The sequence below is a fragment of the Lissotriton helveticus genome, chromosome 9 (genome assembly GCF_964261635.1).
Source record: "Lissotriton helveticus chromosome 9, aLisHel1.1, whole genome shotgun sequence".
Classification (NCBI taxonomy): domain Eukaryota; kingdom Metazoa; phylum Chordata; class Amphibia; order Caudata; family Salamandridae; genus Lissotriton; species Lissotriton helveticus.
Genome location: NC_136070.1, coordinates 731,441,295 through 731,468,439, shown reverse-complemented (window position 1 = coordinate 731,468,439; position 27,145 = coordinate 731,441,295). Strand labels below are relative to the sequence as shown.

Here is a 27,145-nt window from a genome sequence, read left to right as displayed (position 1 = left end):
CTGCCCCGCCCACCCGCGCACTTCGCCTTAAATGGCGACCGTGCGAACGCGCAGCGGTCACGCGCAGCGGGCGCGCCGATTGTGCGCCGAAGGCGCGCCAAAGGTAAGCCCGTCTGCGCCCGTCCGCGACCGGATCGCGACCAGCGCCAGGACCCCTGGCCCCCACCGACGGAAGCCGACCCGACGAACCTACAGCGCCGCCGACCTCACCGCACTCAACACCGGCCACATCCCAGGATGTCACCGAGCCGCCCCGAAGCACACCCACGGACCCTTCAGCTGCCTCGCCTGCAAGTTCTCCTGCATCCGGACCTTCCCTGCACCCGACAAACCGAACTCCAGCAGCACCCACCTCAAGTGCATCCTGCTCAACACCCGCTCCATCCACAGACACGCCGTAGAACTCTGGAACCTGCTCGACACCACCGCCCCCGACGTTGCCTTCATCACCGAGACCTGGATGAACTCCTCCTCAGCCCCTGACATCGCCATCGCCATCCCAGAGGGCTACAAGATCACCCGGAGGGACCGCGACAACCAGACCGGAGGAGGCATCGCCATCATCCACAGAGACACCATCCGCATCACGACCAACACCGACGACACCCTCACCACCGCTGAGCACCTGCACTTCCAGATCCACACCAACCCGAAGACCACCCTCAGAGGCACCCTGATCTACCGACCCCCGGGACCGCGCACACGATTCAGCGAGGACATCGCCGACTTCGTCAGCCCGCACGCTCTCCCCTCCGCCGACTACATCCTCCTGGGGGACCTCAACTTCCACCTGGAGAACAACAACGACCGCAACACCACCACCCTGCTCGACAACCTCGACAACCTCGGACTCAAGCAACTGGTGACCACCCCCACCCACCTCGCCGGACACACACTCGACGCCGTCTTCTCATCCAGCAAAGACGTCACCTTCAGCCACGCAACAGGACTCCACTGGACGGACCACAGCTGCGTCCACTTCACCTTCAGAAGAACGACGATCCACCACCTCCAGCAACAGGTTGCTCGAAGAAGCTGGAACAAGATCACAGCCGACCAGCTCACCGCCTCCCTGAGCCAGCACCCTCCCGCCAACTCAGCGAACCCCAGCCAGGCCGCCGACAACCTCACGAAGTGGATCAGCAACTGCGCGGACGAACTCGCCCCTCTAAGGACCCCGCCCAGCAGATCCTGCAGCAGAAAAACACCATGGTTCACCGACGAACTCAAGTGCTCCAAGAAGAACTGTCGAGCCCTCGAGAAAGCCTGGAGAAGGGAACCAACGACGGACAACATGACCACCCTCAAGCTCGCCACCCGGAAACACCACCAACTGATCCGCGCCACCAAGAAAAATGCATACAAGGACCGGCTGGACAACAACGCACACAACTGCAAGGAACTCTTCAACATCGTGAAAGAGCTCTCCAACCCCAACGCCGGAAACAACGACATCACACCGTCGCAAGACCTCTGCAACTCCCTCGCGTCCTACTTCCACAACAAGATCACGGACATACACAACAGCTTCAACAACCAACCAACGCAAGCCACAACCGCTACGACGCCACCATCCACCACCCTCCGCACCTGGACCCCGATCAGCACCGAAGACACCATCCGCACCATGAACTCCATCCATTCCGGATCTCCGACTGACCCCTGCCCTCACCACGTCTTCAACAAGGCCGACGCTGTCCTCGCACCCCACCTGCGGGACATCATCAACACCTCCTTCGACTCCGCCACCTTCCCTGAGAGCTGGAAGCACGCCGAACTCAGCGCTCTCCTCAAGAAACCCACAGCAGACCCCACCGACCTCAAGAACTACCGTCCCATCTCGCTCCTCCCGTTCCCGGCCAAAGTCATCGAGAAGACCGTCAACAAACAGCTGGCCGCCTTCCTCGAGACGAATGGATCCCTCGACCCCTCACAGTCCGGCTTCCGAGCGAACCACAGCACCGAGACCGCCCTCATCGCCGCCACCGACGACCTTCGAACTCTGATGGACAACGGAGAAACAGCGGCCCTCATCCTCCTGGACCTCTCCGCGGCTTTCGACACTGTCTGCCACCGCACCCTAGTACAGCGCCTCAGCAACATCGGAATCCAGGAGAAGGCACTGGAATGGATCACCTCCTTCCTCGACGGAAGAACACAAAGAGTCCGCCTACCACCGTACAAGTCAGAGGCCACCAAAGTCATCTGCGGCGTACCCCAAGGATCCTCGCTGAGCCCAACCCTCTTCAACATCTACATGAGCCCCCTCGCGGCCATCGCACGCCAACACAACCTGAACATCATCTCCTACGCCGACGACACCCAGCTGATCCTCTCCCTGACCAACGACCCCGCCACCGCCAGAGCCAACCTGCACGAAGGGATGAGAGACGTAGCCGAATGGATGACGACCAGCCGCCTGAAACTGAACTCAGACAAGACGGAGGTACTCATCCTGGGCTCCACGCCCTCCGCCTGGGACGACTCCTGGTGGCCCCCCGCCCTGGGCACCGCACCCGAACCGACGGACCACGCACGCAACCTGGGCTTCATCCTGGACTCCTCCCTCTCCATGACCAGGCAAGTCAACGCCGTCTCCTCGTCATGCTTCAACATCCTGCGCATGCTACGTAAGATCTTCCGGTGGATCCCCACCGAGACGAGGAAGACGGTCACCCAAGCCCTCGTCACCAGCCGACTGGACTACGGCAACGCCCTCTACGCCGGAACTACTGCCAAACTCCAGAAGAGACTCCAGCGGATCCAGAACGCCTCGGCGAGACTCATCCTCGACATCCCCCGACGCAGCCACATCTCCGGACACCTGAGAGATCTGCACTGGCTCCCGGTCAACAAGAGAATCACCTTCCGGCTCCTCACCCACGCGCACAAAGCCCTACACGACCAAGGCCCGAGCTACCTCAACAACCGGATCAACTTCTACACTCCCAAGCGCCTCCTCAGATCAACCAACCACGCCCTCGCCGCCGTCCCCCGCATCCGAAGAGCGACAACAGGAGGAAGATCCTTCTCCTACCTGGCCGCCAAGACCTGGAACTCACTCCCGACCAATCTGCGCCTGACCCAAGACCACCTCTCCTTCAGGAAGAAGCTCAAGACCTGGCTGTTCGAGCAGTAGCGGCACCCCCCCCCTCCCAGCGCCTTGAGACCCTACGGGTGAGTAGTGCGCTCTACAAATGACCTGATTGATTGATTGATTGGTTTTTTAACAGCTAATATCTGTAGCTGTAAAATGTATTCTTCTTTAAATCCAAAAATATATTTTATATGTTTATGAATAATTTTTTTTTTAAATATTTTTTTTTCTTCGTTCCCGCTTCGCGAATCGGGAAGCTTCCCGTTAGCTGACCTTGATGCCGCGAAATAGACCGCGAGCCGGTAAACGTTTCTTTACCGCAAGTGCCGCGTTAGAAAACAACATCGTGACGCCTCCCGTCCGCATGACGTTTCACGTTCTCGCGTGATACGTCATATGACGTGCTACGTTAGCGAACTGGTACGCGAAGCGAGTCGCAAAGCGCAGGTTTCTGGAAGCAAACCGGGAGGCCCTGCAAAGCGCTTAACGTAAACACAGCAAGTCATGTGACTTGGTAATAACACTTTTCATTGGTTCATTTCACTTTTGGTTTCCTAATGATGTAAGACTAGGTCATATAATCTAAAATGAACACTTTTGATTGGTTGAGAACTCTTGTTTTTCCCAAATGATGAAAATCCCTCCTTCTTTCCTCACTCTGACTTTCATCATTGTGAGAGAAAGACCCTTTGTGATCACTGAGCAATGGCTTCTTTAGTAGCTTCAGCTGGTGCTTCCCCACCACCTCCACCACATCCAAGGAAGAGTGGACCACCTGCTCAAGTTATAATTCAACAAGAAGAGGAAGAAGAGGAACAGAACGACGAGCACGAAGAGAGGCAGTTTTTGCCTGAGCAGCCCAGGACGTCTCACCGGAAAGAAAACTTCATTTGGCAATTTTTTAAAATTCCCAAAGGTCAGAAAAAAGTAAATGCAAGATACGTAACTTGCCTTATATGTCAAGATAGACTGTCCAGAGGAACCGAGAAAAAATACAGTTTCGGAAACTACACAATGCATAGCCATATGACTAGGTGGCATCCTAACAACTACAGTGCTGCACAGTTTCGGAACGACCTAGATAATCTCCCTATTATGGCCAGAAGATCTGTTGTACCGGAAGTAACGGGACCAGAGGGCAGGGAGATGGTGCCAAATATACAAATGAAATTTGGTGAAGTAAAACACATCTGCGTATTTTGCGATGGATTCATTTCCTACGGAGAAAGAAGCATCACTCTGATCAACAGAGCTATTGACTATCATATGCAAGTTTGTACGAAACGCCCAAAATAATAAATACTTCTTTTTTTGTTTTGTTGCTCCTGTTGAGCCCTTTACAATGAATCGTTTTCATTGCCCCTCCAAGAAAAACCCCAAAAAATATAAAACTGTTCAGAAAAATTCAAAAAAAGTAAAAAAATGTTCCGAAAAATAATAAAAAAATATAAAACAACAAAAACAATAAAAAAAAAAGTTCTTTTCAGAACTACCTCCCCGTTATTAAAAAATTGGTACAATATTTGGAACTGTGCCAACCTCTATTTCTCTTAGTTCGCTTCCCAGTTCGCTCGCCGGTACGCGAACCGGAAGCGAACCAAAAACATTAAGTATAAGGGAAGGAAACAGACACTTATGTTAAAAGAAAGACAGCTATAGGGGAGTAAACTAGAGATACTATTACCCGTAATCCACTGCTGATGATGTCACATATTACATCATTCATGACATGCTCAGTGACATCATCAGCAGAGGATTGCGGGTTTTTTGGCAACGTGCCTTATCCACGGTTTAATAACGCTGCCTTTTGCTTTATATAAGTTTTCAAATTGTATGAAATATATACCAATAGGTCGTTATGAACCTTTAGGTAGTGCTTTTCTTCATGAGGTCTGGTCGCTTCCATACACATACAGATGTTTCAAAGATGATCAAGAAGTTTATCTGAATGGAGAGGAATGCACTGAGACGCCAGATCATTCACTAATGTGTAGGCACATACAGTTACACGGTTCATGCAACAAACACCGACCAAATATGGCTTGCGTGTTGCAAGGCACGCCAGTTCCTGCTATCATCCCCACGTTCAAGTTGTTGGAAAATGGTAGTTATTTGATGCTCAATAATGAAGATTGTTCTGAGTTAATTAAAAGTATTCCTTTTATCGTAACAGTAAGTGAACGGGTTATTTGCTGCAGAAATGTTCTATTTCCTCCCACACATGAACATAGGGAGTTTTCAATCTGGCCACAAATACCAACCTTGGGACAGATTTCAACGGCATGGCAAGAATAAGAGCTCTTTTGTCTCAGAGAGAGGTGGCCTTGAGTTCGGCCCGTGAAACTTTCGTGCTTCACATAGCGAACACCCGTACAGAGGTGCAGACCCTTTTCAATTCAGATTTGCCTTTCAATTTCAGCCAGATGGTTCCGACTATCTTTAACGCATCCTCCACAAAGGCCCTGGCGCACTTTTTTAAAGTTGTTACCAGTGGTCTCGTGACTTCATTTGAGAAAATCTTTGGAGTCATCCCTGCTTCCTTTCATTCTATTTTCTCCACTCTGGTTCGTGGATTGGCATTTTTACTTGCATTACCAGCGGACGCTCTTGTGCTTTTTTACATTTTTAAATATGGATGTCCCTCCTATGCAACCTCCCACCCTGCAGCTGCTGACACTGTTCCGCAATCGCATGCTAGAATATTATGGCACAATGCCGTTGGCGATATTAAGCACGGCATATGGATTATCTTTTCGATTCTCCTACTTCACCTGTGTCCAGCCTGTATTTCACTGCCTGACCTGTGATATCGATTGGGCCATTGATTTGTGTCTCTGCGGACCGGTTTCTCCTGACGTCGACTTTAATCAGCTGATGACTCCTATCATTACTCACGAGTTGGTTTGTCCTGGCGAAAGGATTATGGCTGTGGCATTGATGCATGGACTACTTGGTCCCTGGAATTTACTGGCGGCAGCACAGTCTTTCTTGGAACAGAGCTTTTTTGAAAACCCACCGAGCTGTCCTCTGATGGCGATAGAGGATCCGGTGCTGGGAGAGCACGTATGTTCTTTTCCGCTTTTAAATTGGATGGCTGAACTGTTTTCGGATGAAGACGGTGACTTCCTATTGGAGGCTGTTGCAGCTTATTTTGCATACACAGTTATGTCATAGACCTTTTTCATGTTTGATATGCTGAGTACTAGCATTTCATTGACAATTCATTGACTTATTTGTCAAGTTTTTATTATTTACCTTGCCTATTGGCTTAAGACTCGATAAAGTACTTGGCTGTTTTATTTTTCTTTAGCATTAAATTTTCCTAGTTTTTAATGCTTTACCTTGCGGACCGTCCACATATAAACTTGCAATCTGCTCTCATGAGATGGCACTTCTATTATCTTATTCAGTTTGTTTCCGGATCATGGGGAGGTGTCATCTAGGTCCTGGATATCTTTACACCGTGTTAAGTTAGCATGGGCTCATTACCGTGTTAAACGCCATTTTTCCTTTTTTGCAACTTCTGCACACGACACTTAGTTGTTGCTTTAGCTTTCCACCTAGTAGTTCATCGTGGTTTACATGAGAATAATATGTTATTGCTCTACTATCTGCTTTGCTTGTTAAACTATATCTGTACAGCGAGTGCTAAAGTTTCAAGAACAACACGATACAGAATTGTTATGAGGTCTGATCTCCACGACTTCATACTCATAACATAAGTGCAACTTCTGCCAATTCTGGGCATGAGGCGGGTTTTATATTGCTTTGCCGAACACACATACACAACAGTTGATGCGGTTCACATGAAGAGAGAGCTGGTGTATGCTGATGTGATTCCTTCAAATCTAAGACACTAAAGTATGGGCACGCCCTAAACCAACACAAAGAGACCTTATTAGCAAATAATATAATATGTGTATTAGGGAGGGTGAGATATAAGCAGCCGCGGGCCGTGGAGGGAGTTACGGTGAGGCAGGGAGGCGGGGAGGGGGAGAAGCAGGGTGGAGCCCTCTCTACCTTGCCCCTCCCCCTCCCCGCCTCCCTGCCCCACCGTAACTCCCTCCACGGCCCGCGGCTGCTTATAAGTGTTGCTAACTCTTATTCATTTACAGCATGTTAACATACTGTCACCATTCGCTTTTTATGTACTAGTAACTATGCTGGTAATTTTATTTTATTTTTTATTTTTTTTATTGGTGTAAGAATTTTATTGCACTTTTGTTCATTACATACAAGACAAATCAGGTAACAACAATAGCTTGCCTGCCTACATCCTCATGGGCCGGCGTTCAGCAATCACTACCAACAACCACATTGTGAGATGCACACAGCCCATCAGCCGACATCCAGAGGACCGGCGGCGCCTTGTTAGTAAGAGTCCAGTCGCACGACAGTGCCATGGCCGCTGTCTGTTGCATCAATAATCTTACTTTTCCAGTTTTCTTTTCTGTAAACTTATATGTAACTTAACTGTACATTCCCCAACTTGTAGTACCCTCCCTGCATCTTCCCCCCTGCATCACAGCATCCTCCCTCCAAGGTGCCAGCACTTTACATTCGTTCGTCCTATGTTGTCTCCATCAGAAGACCAATTACATCGCTTCCGATTCTGAATCTGATTTTCCATGTTCGAGTAGATAGTCACGTAGGTACCCCCAGTAGTCTTTGGGCCTAGAGCCAATCGGTAGTTCCTCCTCGTACGTGTTGAGCGTGTCTCGGCAATATACCATGTCTTCAATCCAGCGTTTCACCTCAGGTGCCCTTTTGCTATTCCAATGGATGGACACCCTCCTTTTAGCTAACAGGAGGGCAACAGCACAGAATTTACGCCTCAGGGCTCTCAAATTCGGAGTTATACCCAATAAACAAATTTTCGCTTCACACGGCATGTTAACCCCCAACATTTCATTCAAAACTAGCATGACTTGTTCCCAATATCCCGCCACCTTTCTGCAGTGCCATGCTAGATGCATGAAGTCCGCATCCGCTTGTCCGCACCGGCAGCAGTTGGAATCTTCCCGCAGGCCATGCTTGTGCAGCCTCTGGGGGGTGTGGTAGACCTGGTGTAGATATTTGTAATGTATAATTTTCAAATTTCCGTTGGGTGTCAGCATACCCGTAAGCATGCATGCGGTGTCCCATTCTACTTCTGTCAGGGGTTCTGCTAGCCCTGCACTCCATCTTTCCCTGGCCTTTAGTGTATCGTGTCCCACCGCCCCTTGTGTACTCGCATACAGTTTGGACACCATGTGTGATGCTTTGGGCGTAGTCAAGAGCAGTTGTAGGGGCACCAGGGTTGTTGGCTCCTCTGGATACGTTGGGTAGTGCTCTCGTATTGCTCGCTGCAGCCTGTAGAAGTTAAAAGTAAACAGCGGAGATGGGTTTACGATGTAATGCAGCTTATCTAGTGTCTGGAATTCTCCATCTTTGTATAGGTCCCCTACTGTGTCTATTCCGGCCTGCCTGAGTAGATCCATGCCAACCCTTTCCTGTGTCACCGAGAGGGCTGGATGGTGTGCTAGTGGGAGCGCGGGTGCGTACAGTGGCAGGCACCTTGCTTCCTTGCCTATTAGCCTCCAAGCCTCAGTGGTCGCGTTGACTGTATTAATATCCCGATCGTGTAGCCTGGTGCGTTTGTGTGTGAGTATATTTGCCAATGGAATCGGGTCCGTGTCGCCCGCCTCCACCGCGACATGTGTCAGGAAGGGCACTTCATGATACCAAAAATGTGCGTATTGCGCTTGCGCGCACAAGTAATAGAGGTAAAAGTCTGGGACCCTGAACCCCCCCCTGGCATACGGCAATGTCATGGTGTGCAGGTCCATCCGCGCCTGCTTGCCCGCCCATAGTAAGTTAAGCACTAGCGTTTTGATATTGCGGAAGACAGCGGCGGGAGGTTTTATTGGGATGTTGTTGAATAAATAAAGAAATTTCGGCAAGAGCACCATTTTTATTATCGCTGCCCTGTCCGCTAATGAGAGAGGCAGTCTGTTCCATTTCTTGATTTTATCCTCCAGGGTTGCTATCGCCCTCCCGTAGTTCGTCCTAATGACCACCTCTGGGTCTCTGTGGAACCATACACCCAAGTATTTAGTGGGTCCGTCTTGCCATTCCAATGGATAGTCAAGTTTGGTCGGTGTCGTGCTGTCAGTTAGTGCTATCACCAGAGACTTATCCCAGTTTATCTGTAGGCCTGCTTGGTGACCAAATTTTATATATTCCCGCAGCAGGGGATTGAGGTGCTGTTCCGGGTGTTTAACATATAATACCATGTCATCTGCGTATAATGAGATGTGTATGGGTCGGGAGGGCATTTGAATCGCTGAGTGGTGGTAGTGTTGTCGGATTTTGCAGGCTAGAGGTTCTAGGACCAGAGCGAAAAGCATCGGTGAGAGTGGGCACCCCTGTCTGGTACCTCTGCAAATTTGTATGGGTTCTGATATGTATCGGTTCACTCTTATGCGTGCCGTTAAGTCTGTGTAGAGCATCGCTATCCACCCTTGAAATATCCAGGGGAACCCCATGCGCGCCAACACCGCGTGTATGAAGGGCCAGCCTATTGTGTCGAATGCCTTGGCAGCATCTAGGAGCACTGCCACAGCTTTCGTTTCCGGTGCCAGATAGTGTGCCAATGCGAACAGCGTCCGGGTGTTGTGTGTGGTGGCCCTGTCTGGAATGAATCCTGACTGGTCGGGTCTAATCAAAAGAGGCATGAGTGGCTTCAGCCTGTCTGCCAGCAGACTTGCTATAATTTTGGTATCTACATTTAACAAAGATAACGGACGGTAGGAGTCGCATTTAGTAGCGTCTTTGCCCGGTTTTAGCAGTGTGATAAGCAGGGCTTCCCTCAGTGACGCTGGCAATTTCTGGGCCTCATGTGCCATCCCGTACATTCGCACTAAGTGCGGCGCAAGGAGGTCTACGTATGCCTTATAGAATTCCGCTACAAATCCATCAGGACCCGGTGCTTTGTTGTTTGGTAGGCGCCTGATGGTGTCCGTGACTTCCTCTACCGTTACGGGGCGTTCTAGGTATTTTCTATGCCCATCTGCTAACCACGCCATTTCAATGTCTTCCATGTATTTCAGTAAGTCAGGTTGGGACGGCGAGGGGCGTGCCTCGTATAGTGTGCCATATGTGCCCATGAATGCTCGCAGAATACCCTTAGTGTCCGTGACCAACTCCCCGGTGCTAGTGGTTATGGACGTGACAGTATGTGGTGTTTTGCCTGCGCATATCTTTGCGGCCAGTTCCCTGCCGGGTCTACCCCCCTCTCCGTACCTTCTTGCCGTGGCTCGTTTAGTGACGTAGTTAAGTTCGTCCGTAGCAAACGTAGCATGTTCCGTCAATAGCGACTGGATATCCCCTAGTAGCTTGGTGTCTCCCGTCTGTGTGTAGGATTGTTCTAGCTTCTGAATGGCCTGTTCCCTCGCGTGCAGTTGGCGTCTGATATCCTTTAAGATGCCCGAGGCCGTACTGAGGCAGACTCCCCGGATATTGGCCTTGCAGGCCTCCCACAACAGACCTGGGTCTTCCGTGGTCGGGCCGTTTAGATCGAAGTAGTCCCCTATCGCCTTGCGTATGGTGGATGCGTATATTGGGTCTTTCAATGAGGCTGCATTGAATCGCCAGGTGAAGGGTGGTGGGTCGTAGTGTGGGATGTCGACTTCCAAAAGTACCGGACTGTGATCTGACATTGTACGTGGCAAGTGTGTGATATCCACAACCCATGGGAGTATTGCTTGTGTGCCCAACCAGTAATCCAACCTGGACCAACTGTTGTTTGCTGCGTTTATGTGCGTCGCTACTGCCACTCCTGGGTTACGAACTCGCCACAGATCCGCCAACTTTATGTCTGCCATCACCTCTTTTACCATAGCCCTGGCATTTCCATGTTGTTCTAAGGTGTGAGCTGCTCTGTCTAGAGTGTCCTGTAGTGTAACATTAAAATCACCTCCCCACAGTACCTGCTGCGCCTGCATGTTAGCAATGTTGTGCCAGACCTTGCTATAAAACCCCGGGTCATCTATATTTGGGCCGTATGTGTTCACCAATAAAATCTGCTGTCTCCTAAGTCTGCCTGCTAGCATAACGCTCCGCCCTTCTGCGTCTCTATGCACCTCTGTGACTTCAAAGCCCGTCCCCCTCCTGATCAATATGCTCACTCCCCGTGAGTACGTGGAGTAGTTAGAGTGAACCACAGTCTCAGCCCACCTATCCCCCAGCGTGGAAGTGCCGTTGCGGTCTAGGTGCGTTTCCTGCAAGAAAACAATGTTAATGTGCAGTCTATCAAAATATGCAAATAGTCGTCTGATCTTCCTTGGGTTTCCTAGGCCCCTAACATTCCACGTTAGGAATTTCAGCGTGCTACTACGTGACATGAGTGTGTGTTTGGTGATGATTCGCACACTGCAGTTGGTCAGATATCATGTTATATCCCGCATGTGTGGTGCCATGGTGTGCCTCTTGCAGCATCGACAACATTTTTCGCAGATTGCAAACAGTAAGTACATTCCAGCATAGCCCCAAGGAGTTCGCCATGCTTCTTAGATACAGAGGATGCAGTCGGTTAGCTGTCGATCCCCCCCCCCTCCCCCCACCCACTTCAGCGCCCAAACTGTGCCAAAGCCATCCCTGAGTTAACTTTAACTTTAACTTAAGCAGTAACTTATATGTCCAACAGAGTTCGGGGTACTCCCGCCTGGGGGTGTCACCAGGTTCACACATCTCCACCCACATAGTGGATGTGGACGGTCGTAAGTGTGTGAGAGTATAGCGTGATTGTGACCTCCCCCAGCCCCCCGCCTCCCACTAATCATAATGGCATCTTACAGTGATACATCACAATGGGTCCAGGCTCCCCCATGTCTCTAGTTCCGGTGTATACCTGGGCCATGCCGCTCAATGCGCGTATGTCCCCTGTATGGGGATCCGTTGCACCACCAGGTCGGCTATGGTCATGGCTACTCGTTCTCTGCCCCATATCCTGGTAGCCGGCCAACCCGATCCTCCATAACAATAATGTCGTTTCGCATACTCACAGTTGACGTGTCATTTCCTCGGCTCTACAGCCATCAGGGCCACACTTACTGGACGTTCGCAAATGCCAACCTCACACGACCTGCGCCACCAATGTGGCCACTATGGTCCATGCGAATGTCTGCAGGCCAAACTGTTTCTAGCCAGTAGCTACGCATTGGCGAAGACCTTAAGTTCATCTTGCTGGTTAGCGTCCTTCCCCGCTCATTCCACGTCACTGGTCGGTTCCGTCCTGTCGTGCTGTTTTCTCCTCTTGCCTTGTTGTTTGACAAAGTCCTGTGCTGCTTGCACCGTTTGTAGTATGACTGGTTTCCCGCCAGTCATGACTTTGAGCTTCGCCGGATAGAGCATGGCGTACTCCATTCCAAGTTCCCTGAGCTTCTTCTTGACCGGAGCGAATTCCTTCCTGGCCAGTTGCACCGCCATAGTGTGGTCTGGGTAAAACTCTAGCGTGTTCCCCTGGTGCGTTATTTTCCCCATTTCTCGTGCCAGCCTTAGGACCGTGTCTCTGTCCCTGTAATTTAGCATGCGGGCAATAATCATGCGCGGGGTAGCTCCGGGTTTTGGCACAGGCGCCAGTGATCGATGCGCTCTTTCCACCAGGAAAACAGAAGATAGTTTGTCGGCACCAAAGATTTCTTGCAGTAGGGTCTCTATATAGGTCTCCATCTTCCCTGTGTTTGTGGATTCCGGCAGGCCCGAAATCCGCACGTTGTTCCGCCTGGACCTGGCTTCCTGGTCCTCAACTCTCGCTCGCAGGTGTTCTACTGTCTTCTCCAGGCCAGCACAGGTCTTGGTTGTGGTGGTCTGGTCATCTTCCAGCTTCGAGACCCGCTGCTCCGCCTCAGTGAGGCGTCCGTCATGTTGTTCGATTTTCGCCGCCATGTTGTCGACTCTTTGCACCACGCTGTCGAGTTTTCCGTGCATTTCTTGCAAACTTTGCTGTATTGCTCGCAGAACTGACTCCATGCCTGCCCCTTCCGTTGAGTCCTGGCCCCCCTCCACCTCCAGGTCAGTCGCGGTACTTTTTCCCTGGATCCGCCTTTCAAATTGGATCTTGGTTTGATTTCGGTCAGGTTTCCCCATTTCAGGGTGCTGTTTGGACGGGTGCAGTTCAGTAAATTTTGGGCTGCTGCCCGATGTTGCGTTGGCAGCGGAGATAGCTCGAGGCACTGACACTGCCGCCCCCCCTCTTGTTGATCTGGTGGTCATCTAGCGCCTGGATGGAATTTGGCGCCCAATCCAGACGCCTCCGTCCCCCTCTGGTGGCGGTTTCGCTGTCCGGGCTGTTGAGGCACTACAAGGGCGGTATCCCCTAGCCACACAACCCGCTGTGTGCAGGGGGGCAGACCCCACGTGGGTGGCGGGGCCCGTGCTGTTACGAGATGCAGTTGCTGCTGTGCATAGATCCCAGGCGCCCCGCGCAGTTCCCGGGCAGTCCGCTCACCTCCGAGGTTGAGACCTCCTGCGTGGTCCCGCTGATAGCGCCGGTGCTGAGGTCAGCGCCGGGGGCCTCCTCTTAATGCCGGTACACATTCGCGTCTCGCGCAGGCTGCTTACTCTGAGTTGTCGTCCGGCGGGAGCGTCCGCCGTCTCCTCCAGTCAGGTGCGTTTCACGGGCGCCGCCTTCTTGCCTGTGGTGGAACGCACGCTCGTTTGGTGTGGCGCTGTGTCCAGGGGGCCTTCACAAGCTTCGCCGTCGCCGCGCTGGTGGTCAGTGGCCACACATCCGGCGGCGCTGGGTGTGCACCGTCGATGCCCTGCCTCTGGAGCCTCGGTAGGCACCTATCTGCCAGGTGTCCGGAGCGGCCATTTTGGCGATGTCGCTGCCCGGGGCCGAGTTTTCTGCTGATTCTGCCTTGCACCGCATAGAACGCCCTACAGCGGTTTCTCGGGACGATGTCCTCACCTTCCGACGCCCAAATCTGCCATCTCCGCTTATTTTCGTGGGATTACAAGGGGCTAAAGGCCGCTATTTACGCGACCGTCCGGCGGAGCTGACAAGCTAGTCAGCCATTCCGCAGTGCGCCCTCTAGCGCCCCCCCAACTATGCTGGTAATTTTGCTACTGATAATATGTGTACTTGTATTCTCCACCCTGCTTCTCCCCCTCCCCGCCTCCCTGCCTCACCGTAACTCCCTCCACGGCCCGCGGCTGCTTATAAGTGTTGCTAACTCTTATTCATTTACAGCATGTTAACATACTATCACCATTCGCTTTTTATGTACTAGTAACTATGCTGGTAATTTTGCTACTGATAATATGTGTACTTGTATTATCTAAGATACTACGCCTGAGAAGACGGCATTAGTAAATAAACATTTCAAATACACATGTGTTCTTCTTAACTCCATGTTCTGGTTTCTAAGAAATATATAACGACCGACTGTTCATGAGTTCCACGTATCCTGAGGTACTATAAGTTGATATTCTGGATTGTCTAAACATTGAGAGTTTGTTATATCCAATGTGACACTGTACCTAGCTTGCTAAGGAGTTTTTGATTACTAACGTGAGTTTTGGGACACCCTAATTCGCCGAGGTTCCAATCCTCTGTCCACAGTTCTGTGTGAGAACAGAAACCCTGCGACAGGGGCACCCCCGACCCTTGCTGGAGCTTCATCACACTTGCGATACAACTCCAGCAATGCGCCACCTTTACGGCACAGATACATCACGCATCTGTGCTGTTTTTGCCCCATGATGCGCCGCATTGTAAATGCAGCACACCATAGGTGACGGAACAGCGGCACAGAATGACTAACACATCCCTGGTGATGCGCCAGTCATCATAAATGTATCCCTATGCTTCTTATCTTGTTAGAGATGAACCGCCATATGTATCATCAAAGTTTTTTGCATTTCCTAAATAGCGAACTTTAAGGAATAAATAGCGATTCTTTACCATTCCTAGTTTGCGATTAGCTATTTGCTAATTACAAATTACCCATTCATTTCCTTCATTTCCATAGGGCGGTTGGACTCACTTTTAGCTCGAACGGCTGAATGGATTTCCACGAAACTTGGCAAAATTGTAGGGACTGGTAGCCCGATGTGCCTTTGCTATGTCTCAAGATATATGCTCCAGTGGTTTTTACGAAAATTAACTTTGAAAAATATATATTGGGCTACATTGGCCTATATATATGTTGGAGCCCAAATGTAGCCCAATGTAGCCCAATGAAGCCCAATGTAGCCCAAAGATGGCCGCCAGACACACAAAAAAACAAATGTAGCCCAAATATCAGCCAGATGTAGCCCAACTATAGCCCAGTGACAGAATGACCAATCAGCTTCGCAAACCTCCGTTACGCGAAGCGGAGCACTGTTACAGATATATATCTTTTTTTGAACGTTAATTTCTCAAAATCCGCTGGAGCACATATATTGAGACCTAGCAAAGGCACATCGGGCTACCAGTCTCTAATATTTTGCCAAGTTTCGTGCAAATCCATTCAGCCGTTCGATTATTATTATTATTTTTTTTTTTTGCCCCGCGGGGCCCTTTTAAAACCTCCACATCAAACCTAGGGGGTCAGCGAGGATCTACTATGCCCCCTTATAGTTATTTCCCCCTTTCTTTTGACCTCCTCTTGTCTCTCGATCCTACCGCGAGACAAGATGGCGGCCGCTACGGACTTTTTGGAATGTTGACAGACGCCGGAGAACCAATCAGCTTCGCTTCACAAAGCTCCGTTGCGCGAAAAGTACGCGTCCTGGGACGCTGCCTGGTCCGCTGTTACAGATATATATATTTTTTTAAACGTTAATTTCTCAAAATCCACTGGAGCACATATATTGAGACCTACAAAAGGCACATCGGGCTACCAGTCCCTACAATTTTGCCAAGTTTCGTGCAAATCCATTCAGCCGTTCGGGCTAAAAGTGAGGCCAACCGCCCTATGGAAAACTCAATGTTAAAAACACGTTTTGGGACCCCCCTTTTTTCTCGGCCCCCCCTTGACGAACCCCCCCCAAATTTTCAAGGGCTGCTCAGAAACTAAATGTGCCATTTTCCTGAAAATTTCAGCCAATTCCGTCCACAAACGCCAAAGTTATTAGACATAGAATTTTCAAAAATCCCATAGAGAAAAAATCCTAACTATATATACCTACTGGCGACCGCCAGTAGGTAATATATATATATATATATATATATATATATATATATATATATATATATATATATATATTCACTGAAAAAACCATAGGTTTCACACCAGTTATAGTTAGGAATTAGCATTTAAAAACCTATTAAATTCACTGAAAAAAACATAGGTTTCACACCAGTTATAGTTAGGTTTAAATTTTACTCGCATAAAACCATTGAAATTCCCACGTTATAGTTAGATGGACTCACTATAACTTGCGCGTGCAATGCACTGCTGATGACGTCACATATTACATCACTCATGACATGGTCAGTGACATCACTCATGACATCACTGATGACATCTCAAATGACATCACTGATGACATCATCCAGTGAATGTGTATCTTTCTGAAAAATAAATATTTTTTATATATGTATATCTAAAGGTTGATGGAAGAATAAATGGGTAAATAAATGTCTAAATGGATGCTTTTTTGGGTAAAATTGATTGGTTAAGTGACTTATTAAATGTATCTTAGTGAATACATATATTAGCGAGTAATGTTTGAATATTTAAATATCTGTATCTGTGTCTCACTTTGTGTATAAGTGGCTGCATGGGTTGGTGAGTAGCTACATGAGTGTGTATATGGGTTATTAGTTGTTTTTTTGAGTATCAGTATCAGTGTCTATATGGTTCAGTGGGGGATATTACTTAGAGCACAGATGCATGAATGAGTGACTCACTATTTGTATGTAGTTTGAAGACAGCATGTGTGCAAGACTGTATGGGTGGATGATTGTGTGTATGGGTGGGTTAGTGAGTATGTGTTTTTATAATTGATTGTTTAAGAGAGTAAATATGTTTCCGTTTCTGTAGAAGTATGTTTAGTGGTGTGTATATAGCAGTATAATCAAGTAAATGTTTTTTTGATAATTTATTTGCATGTGTGAATTTGTGTGTGAGTAACTATATGGATGAGTATTAATGTGTAACAGGATGTATAGGTGTATGAGTACATATGATGAGTAAGTACATGCATGAGTGACTATATAGAACTGTTGGTGAATGAGTGGATGTGTATGTAGATGTTGGAATTACCTAATAAGTTGTTGTAATTGGTATTGGTTTCTCCTTTTTAAAGAAAATGTTAGTTTCTATTTTTGAATGTCTGTGTCAAAGGTTATTTTATGCTGATAGGAGGTCTGCCACTTTGTCACAAGGATGTTGTCATCAGTGATGTCATTTGAGATGTCATCAGTGATGTCATGAGTGATGTCACTGACCATGTCATGAGTGATGTAATATGTGACGTCATCAGCAGTGCATTGCACGCGCAAGTTATAGTGAGTCCAACTAACTATAACGTGGGAATTTCAATGGTTTTATGCGAGTAAAATTTCCACCTAACTATAACTGGTGTGAAACATATATATATATATATATATATATATATATATATATCCAACCAAAGCAGAGTCCCAATTGAGAAGCAAGCCTTGTGAAGGTAGATTAAAACCCACTTTATTGGTAATGAACAGCCTGCCAGCAGGCTCGTTCCAGGAAGCAGTGGTGTCCCAAGTTCAAACGCCAGACGCGTTTCAGGCGAACTGCCTTTCTTCAGTGGCGTAAAAAGGCAAATGCAGGATGCAGGCGCTTACCAGAGAACACTACGATATTCATCCCCTGCTGCGGTAGGCGTGGCCTCATGTGAGGCATGCTGGGTGATGTAGTCTTCTCATATTAATCCACAGTGGGCGCGCCTCCATGCCTGCATGTGGAATCTGCCTAGTAAAGGTGTGTCTTCCAGGGCTGCCCCTGCCCCGCTTTGTGTGCTGTTCACTGGGGTATCGGAGCTTGCCTCCTCTGCATGATTTCGGCTCCGCCTTCACTCCTTCGTGGACAGCGCATACCGTCCAGGATCCGTTGTAACGACAGGTTTGTTCTCGCGACCTGGGGGGCCGCTATAGATCCAACCAAAGCAGAGTCCCAATTGAGAAGCAAGCCTTGTGAAGGTAGATTAAAACCCACTTTATTGGTAATGAACAGCCTGCCAGCAGGCTCGTTCCAGGAAGCAGTGGTGTCCCAAGTTCAAACGCCAGACGCGTTTCAGGCGAACTGCCTTTCTTCAGTGGCGTAAAATGGCAAATGCAGGATGCAGGCGCTTACCAGAGAACACTACGATATTCATCCCCTGCTGCGGTAGGCGTGGCCTCATGTGAGGCATGCTGGGTGATGTAGTCTTCTCATATTAATCCACAGTGGGCGCGCCTCCATGCCTGCATGTGGAATCTGCCTAGTAAAGGTGTGTCTTCCAGGGCTGCCCCTGCCCCGCTTTGTGTGCTGTTCACTGGGGTATCGGAGCTTGCCTCCTCTGCATGATTTCGGCTCCGCCTTCACTCCTTCGTGGACAGCGCATACCGTCCAGGATCCGTTGTAACGACAGGTTTGTTCTCGCGACCTGGGGGGCCGCTATAGATCCAACCAAAGCAGAGTCCCAATTGAGAAGCAAGCCTTGTGAAGGTAGATTAAAACCCACTTTATTGGTAATGAACAGCCTGCCAGCAGGCTCGTTCCAGGAAGCAGTGGTGTCCCAAGTTCAAACGCCAGACGCGTTTCAGGCGAACTGCCTTTCTTCAGTGGCGTAAAATGGCAAATGCAGGATGCAGGCGCTTACCAGAGAACACTACGATATTCATCCCCTGCTGCGGTAGGCGTGGCCTCATGTGAGGCATGCTGGGTGATGTAGTCTTCTCATATTAATCCACAGTGGGCGCGCCTCCATGCCTGCATGTGGAATCTGCCTAGTAAAGGTGTGTCTTCCAGGGCTGCCCCTGCCCCGCTTTGTGTGCTGTTCACTGGGGTATCGGAGCTTGCCTCCTCTGCATGATTTCGGCTCCGCCTTCACTCCTTCGTGGACAGCGCATACCGTCCAGGATCCGTTGTAACGACAGGTTTGTTCTCGCGACCTGGGGGGCCGCTATAGATCCAACCAAAGCAGAGTCCCAATTGAGAAGCAAGCCTTGTGAAGGTAGATTAAAACCCACTTTATTGGTAATGAACAGCCTGCCAGCAGGCTCGTTCCAGGAAGCAGTGGTGTCCCAAGTTCAAACGCCAGACGCGTTTCAGGCGAACTGCCTTTCTTCAGTGGCGTAAAATGGCAAATGCAGGATGCAGGCGCTTACCAGAGAACACTACGATATTCATCCCCTGCTGCGGTAGGCGTGGCCTCATGTGAGGCATGCTGGGTGATGTAGTCTTCTCATATTAATCCACAGTGGGCGCGCCTCCATGCCTGCATGTGGAATCTGCCTAGTAAAGGTGTGTCTTCCAGGGCTGCCCCTGCCCCGCTTTGTGTGCTGTTCACTGGGGTATCGGAGCTTGCCTCCTCTGCATGATTTCGGCTCCGCCTTCACTCCTTCGTGGACAGCGCATACCGTCCAGGATCCGTTGTAACGACAGGTTTGTTCTCGCGACCTGGGGGGCCGCTATAGATCCAACCAAAGCAGAGTCCCAATTGAGAAGCAAGCCTTGTGAAGGTAGATTAAAACCCACTTTATTGGTAATGAACAGCCTGCCAGCAGGCTCGTTCCAGGAAGCAGTGGTGTCCCAAGTTCAAACGCCAGACGCGTTTCAGGCGAACTGCCTTTCTTCAGTGGCGTAAAATGGCAAATGCAGGATGCAGGCGCTTACCAGAGAACACTACGATATTCATCCCCTGCTGCGGTAGGCGTGGCCTCATGTGAGGCATGCTGGGTGATGTAGTCTTCTCATATTAATCCACAGTGGGCGCGCCTCCATGCCTGCATGTGGAATCTGCCTAGTAAAGGTGTGTCTTCCAGGGCTGCCCCTGCCCCGCTTTGTGTGCTGTTCACTGGGGTATCGGAGCTTGCCTCCTCTGCATGATTTCGGCTCCGCCTTCACTCCTTCGTGGACAGCGCATACCGTCCAGGATCCGTTGTAACGACAGGTTTGTTCTCGCGACCTGGGGGGCCGCTAATGGCGTCTGGCGTTTGAACTTGGGACACCACTGCTTCCTGGAACGAGCCTGCTGGCAGGCTGTTCATTACCAATAAAGTGGGTTTTAATCTACCTTCACAAGGCTTGCTTCTCAATTGGGACTCTGCTTTGGTTGGATCTATATACACATACACACACACATACTGGAAAAAAAGGTTAAAGTAAATGAAGTTGCACATGTGTAAGGTAATAAGATATTAACTTATTTTGTTAAAATCTCTGAAATTCACTTTAAAAAAAAATGTTGATCTGGAATTATACTTAGGTCAAAAATTCACTGAAATTCACCAGTTATGCGTAACTGACCTAGTCAAAGTCAAAATGATTGTTTAAACAAATTGCAATATACTCTTTAGGTTGAGCATTTGAAACCCCTTGCATATACTTTAGTATATACTTATATGTGTATGTACTTTGGGGGCTATGGAGATCAACCCTAGGACTTGCCTGCGTCCGCTTAGGGAATTTTTTTTCTGGCAATATCCTCTATGTAACTTTCTTGCAGGAAAACGACCAGCAGAGGTCAGTAAAATACCAGACTCACTTTAGCCTTCTCTAAATTCTACTCCATAGAAATTGTCTTCCACAAGCACCCATAGACAATAATATTTTTTATCGAATCTTGTATTTTCAGTGATATGACCACCGAAGGCCCTGATTTTATAATGAAAACAGAGCTTTGGAATATACCATTTCCCGCTGAAAGGCAATATTTCTCTCCATGTGTTCACATACCTGGCGTTTCACACAGTTTGGTTACTTACCTCCATGTTAAAGAACAGTAGATGTTTCAGCACCCAGGCTAATGTGCTGCATAGCTAAAAACATATAACGTCCCATAAGCAAGACCAATTACATTGCAAATGCTTGTTTTAGTTTACAGGTAGCTCAACCTAAAAAGTGTTTTTGCTGGTTTCTTTGATCCAAAGTGGGGTTTGAATGACTTTGAGAAGCACCTAAACACACCAGTCCATCTTTTTGTTAAAAACATGATTTGGGGGTGAAAATAAGGATTAGTCTTATAATGTCACTTAAATCATTCCCACAAATCTGGGAAGACTTATCTCAAGCGGAGCTATTCTGGTACTGCAGATAGAGCACTAAGTATATCATTCTTGCATGAAGCATGGTTGTGCCAGGGTGCTAACACATTTTTGAAACTCATGTATCATCCTCATGGGCAATTTCACGGAAATACAACATACTCAATGCATTTCAGACTATTGGTAAAATGCATTTTTAGATGTGAATCAGTTAGGTAAGCATTTTGACAAGGAGCAATAGGATGAAAACCTGTTTAGACTTATCAGTTTTGCCAATGTTGCCATGTCTTGCACATGGCCTGCAAATGCTCTTCAAATAATTATGTAGAGATGACACTATGTGTTGCCACACACCTAAATTCACTGCAATTGTCCTGAGCAGACACATGCTGGAGGGGATGAGGCAATAAGGGGACCGCAATGCTCAATCCCTTGGGTTGTCAATTAGTAACTAGGAGGAGCTTTATTTACAGTTTGGAGGATGGGTTACTCAGTCCATACGTGATGGCTGTCTAGTCCGTCATATTAGAAGTACCATAGGCTCTGAAGCGCTTGCAAATGGTAGACAGGATATCCGTCATGGTTGTAACATAGTTTCCTGTCTCCCAAATTCAAAAGAACAACTTGATTAAGACATTCTAGGTAATATACGGCTGGCTACAGGCCATAGATTGGGGCAGTGTCTGGAGGTGATTGTTTTGCTCTGTCCTTCGGACGCTTCTTACCCATTACACTCAACCTCCAGCAAGACATTTTCATATCTACTACTCGCAGTGAAACAAGAAATGTTAGCATTGTGGAGGATGTTGAATGTCCCATCCACAGTCACATGGCTGTGGAGAGTTTGGTAATCATTGTGGGTAGAAAAGCTGGCCAATAGTGCACACAACACAAATTCACTTCTTCAGAAAATGTGGAGATTAGTAGTTTCTTCTCTAGCTTAAATTTGACTAGAATTGACATGGTCCAAAAGAGTAATCCAGTCCGGTATCCACTACGCCAACTGGTTGCCACATAGTAAAGACTTGGTACCTACTATTAAATTTGTTTTACATAACACATATTTTGAATGCATGTCACATGGGGTTTATCTGACTAAGATGCACTGCACGGGCATAACCCGGCCGACTTATGTACCACGGGGTGCACCGTATATGTGAGTTGAATTTAAGGAGGTGGATACTTTTCTGGCTGGTCATGTAGATACCATTGGTCTATCAGCATTTGCCCCACGTAAGTTAGTTGGAGCGCCATTGACTGGGTACTAATGACACATGAACACTGAGATTGCATACAGTAATCATGTAAATACACTGATCCTTGTAAATAGCACTGCATGAGTATTGTTTTTATTTCACGTTTATTCAGACCATTGGTCCACAAACAATACATATCTTAGTAAAAATACATCTAAAGGAACATTCCATTAAACACGCTAAAATACATATTAAAACATATTCAGTATAAAAATCCACTCTTTCCTAAAATGTGGGTATACTATTGCAAAAACTCATTAAAAAGTATAAAAAAATGCCTTCACTCTTTGCATAAATTTCCCAATAGCAACGACAGTATCTAAATGGGTCATTTCAGTCATCAAGGTCACAGTCTGTGCCCTTGTTTTAATCTCGTATTTCTTGAATATTGGTTTTAAGAGCATATTTTGTAGATCCAGGAACTTCTGACAATCTATTAAAATATGTAGCAAATCACATTGGGTGCTTAAAGTACAAGTGCATCTTCCCGTCTTATCAATCCTTGCACACTTTACCAATTTGTTTATATAACAAGGGTCCACCTCAATTCTTACCTTCAAAACCTCACTTCGTAGTCGGCAATCCGGTAACCTATCAATGTAGGGGAAGCACTGATCATTTTTCCATGCCGCAGTCATAAAAAGAACTGCATGAGTACATTTTGGACTTGGTAATTCCACGGTTACATTTGGGACTATGTAGATGGTACCTGGAAGGCCCAGAGGAGCAATTTGCCTGGTGTAATCTTGTAGACGTTATCTTATAGAGATATGGCATTCCGACAGACACACAGTTGATCACCATGCATGCACAGGCCAGTAAAACCTTCATACCACACCTTCATACTACACTTTTGAAATGCATGTAACATTGTTGATGCCCCATACATCACATTGAGTTGTGGAATTGGCCCATTGTGGAAATACAACCATACATAATTTTTTCTAGAATGTTGTTCTGACTGTAGGGGACTCAAGGATTCGAGGTAATATTGGGCCGCATGCAAGTACATTACACGAAAGATCGAGTTAAGGTACTCAGACGAGTCCCCAAACATGACAGTTCCCTGACCAGTGGATGGATATCCCCTGGTAAGTCAAGGATAATTGTGCATCTACCTAGACTGGAAACATTTAGTGAGCTTTGACTGATGACAGGTTTTGGTTTCTATTTCCCCTTGTTTTGAATTTTCTGCAGGTAATAAGTCAGACGACTATTGTCCTGAAGAGACCCCGAGATTTGACAGGGGTCGAAACGTCAACATAGGTTTTCATCTGGTCATTTTGAGCAATGATTGCCCTACAAGTTGAATAGGATATACACCTGTAGTCCCCTTGTAAATACACTGACCAGTGAATCTGTATATATTGCTTCTTATGTGCACAGTTTTTGATATATGTTTGTCACACTTGAGCACCGAGTCGCCTGCAGTTATGTTGTCTATTTGATTATTACTTGTATATCGAAAACATTATGGGAGAATGAAAATATATAAAAAATAGAAGTATTACCACATAAACCATGTGTCAATCTCTATATAGATTGATCTATTTTAGTTTGTATTCATGTGTATAAAACAACACTAGAGTGTGTAGGTACCACCTGTCAGTTTGGAGTAATAACATTGAATGGTGGGCTTCCCTGGATTGATACAAGAGGATTGCCAGCACATCTTTTGGAAGGAGTCCCATGGTGGACACTATTTTCTATACCAAAAGTGTAATCAACATCCTATACCAGGATTGGTCTTAGTCATGCATTTGGGTGAGTTAAGAGACCCAATGGGAGCATGGAGTTGATGGAAGATTTGAATAGTAACGCAGCCTAACCTATTACCTCGTTTGAGAGAGGGTGGGTAGGAAGCTGCAGCTGATTTGCAATGGGGAAAGGGTGGTAAAGATTGTTGATGTTATGTCTGTTTGCTTTTTTAAGGATTTAATGTCAAGATTCATTGTTGTGCATTTCATTTAATTTCCTTTTCTTTCCCTTCCTTTGTTTTGCTCTGCTTTCCTTTCCTCATATTACAAACACCTGAAACATACAAAGGACATATTGGCTATCTATCCTGCCAGGCCTATGAATAGTCCATTAATGAAACAAATGCTCAGTAAACGTATCGGCTCAGCTTTTCTATATTGAGAAGTACCGCTAGATAAAAAGTAGAACTTGGCACCGATGGTTCCAAAGTTTATATGGAACTCGCCCCTTGGAATGTTAACATGAAATTACTTAATATGCCATGACATATACATCTGATTAGGATGTCAGTCATCCAGGAAGTAGCCCCGTGACTCACAACTTGTGCGGAGACAGAGAAAGAAATCTTCTCCAACTGTCTCCCTCTATTATAAACCTTCTGCAACAATGAAAATAAAAAAACATATTTTCAGCACAGATATGCTTAAATAACCACCTAACTTGGTTACTGGTATAGAAAGCCAGGGCCACAGTAGACTTACCTGCTCAATGCCCAGTTGCTTGTTGACATTGTCTGAAAGAAAGAGCATTTCTCCTGTCTGATGAACCACCATGAGAAAGCCTTCCAGAGCATCCAGGATATGTCGGTCTTGGCTGTTATCTGCAATATCTGTATTCTTCTCATCTTCAGATAAGACATGCAATATACACAACACAAAAGAAAGTGTTACAATTGGTGCCCAAGTTCACTTCTTTCTTAACATTAATAGATGCATGTTTAATGTGTCTATGTCATTTGTACAAAATAGCATTTTGCTGTTGGAGTTCCTTCCTCATCCCAATTAAAACAGAACAGACGTACAGGCTTGTTACTTTTTATTTGCCACCTCTAAGAGTATCACTGATGCGTGAGAATTCTTTATGTGTCTAGGACCAGGAAGAGTTATGAGGTGAAAGGAGTGGTATCTCAATGGGGGAATATCGCCGTGGGCTAGGGTGCAATGGTCTGATGTGTCGATGTCGAAATTACCAAGTAGGATCTGCACCGGGTAAAACCATGAGTGGGGAGGGACAGAGGCTTCAAACAGAGGCACAGCCAAGCGCCGATGGCCTCGTCCTGCACCAGGGGGGAAGGAGACCATGCTCCTCCCAAAGATCCACAGCTTCCCCACCCCTAGATAACCTCTTCACCCCAGCAATTATTTACCACCTGCTCAGAGCAGGTAGTAAACATTACCATCAATTACCCTGAAATTAGGAAATACCTGTGCTAAAGGTCTTAGATAATTCTGGGCACATCAGGCTACTTATTGGGCTCAGCAAATGTTTGACTCAGCCCTTCGAAGAGTTTATTCTGACATCATCTCTATATGAGTGCAGGAATATATGCACAACGTTCTACTTGACTGATTTTTAGGAACTGTGGAAGATGGTTGATGAGCCTAGAGATAGCTCAACTCAACTCAAGTAGAAGGTATGTGATGTTTAAGGACTTCCTCTTCGATAAGATGTTTAGTGGAGTAGGAGAAGTAGCCTTTCCTGGTGGAGCATTTGTCACAGTATATTGTCCCCTGTACCTTTGTGATTGGTATAGCAATGCAACCCAGATGCCCCCTGCCCTCTGGATGTCATTCTTTGGAACAAAAGTATTTGTCGAGGAGTACCAAAGGCAAGCTCGTCTGCGCCCGTCCACAACCCGACCAGCGCCAGGAACCCTGGATCTCCGCACCGCAAACGCTATGACCCGGCAGCACTCCACGCCCTCAACACCTTCACTTCAAGATACTTGCCAGCCCCACCATCACCCTCCGAGGAATCCTCATCTACCGACCCCCAGGACCTTGCAGACCTTTTGCCAAATCCATCACGGACATCATCTCCCCGCAGGCCATTGCATCGACCAACTACACCCTGCTGGGAGACCTCAACTTCCACCTCGACAACCAACTGGACCCCAGCACCATATCCCTCCTGGACAACCTCCACAACATTGGACTCCGCCAGATCGTGACCGAAACCACGCACTCAGTAGGACTCACCCTCGACCCCCTCTTTACAACAGGAAACTCCATCACCTTCAGCCACACCACCGAACTCCCATGGACCGACCATCGATGCGTCCACTTAACCTTCAGAACACCCATCATCCACAGACAGCAGCACCTGCTCCCAAGAAGAAATTGAACCAGAATCACCGACGACCAGCTAACCTCATCACTCAGCAACTCCACCCCTACCGTCTTGGAAAACAACGACCCCAACACCGCAGCCTGAACCCTGCACAGATGAATCACCGACAGCGCCAACACCTTTGCCCCCTCAAGAAAAACAACAACACCCACGACAAGAAAGCTAGATGGTTTACCACCGAACTTTGAGAGTCCAGACGCACCTGCCGCCGCCTCGAAAAGGACTGGAGGAACACCAAATCTACAGAAGCCCACAACAACTTCAAAGCCGCCACCAAAGTCCACCACCAACTCATCAGAAAAACGAAGAAAAGAGCGATCGAAGACAGAATCTTCACCCACGCACACAACAGCAAAGAACTCTTCAATATCATCAAGGAGTTCTCCCAACCTACCAGCGAGTCCACCGACATCCCACCCTCACAAGACATCTGCGACAAACTCAGCACCTTTTTCCACCACAAAATCAAGAGCATCTATGACAACT

At 47.7% G+C, this 27,145-nt stretch overlaps 1 protein-coding gene and 1 long non-coding RNA gene across 2 annotated transcripts in view; one reads left to right on the top strand and one right to left on the bottom strand.

Annotated features, from left to right (window-relative positions):
• LOC144781829 (endothelial PAS domain-containing protein 1-like) overlaps nt 1-27,145 on the bottom strand; it is a 743,918-nt gene that overhangs the window by 412,665 nt on the left and 304,108 nt on the right. The window contains exon 3 of the mRNA XM_078660855.1: nt 25,012-25,154. Coding sequence (XP_078516981.1) covers nt 25,012-25,154 — 143 coding nt within the window. The remainder of the gene's footprint in view (nt 1-25,011; nt 25,155-27,145) is intronic.
• LOC144781830 (uncharacterized) overlaps nt 1-27,145 on the top strand; it is a 440,263-nt gene that overhangs the window by 316,523 nt on the left and 96,595 nt on the right. The gene's annotated exons all lie outside the window — the stretch shown is intronic.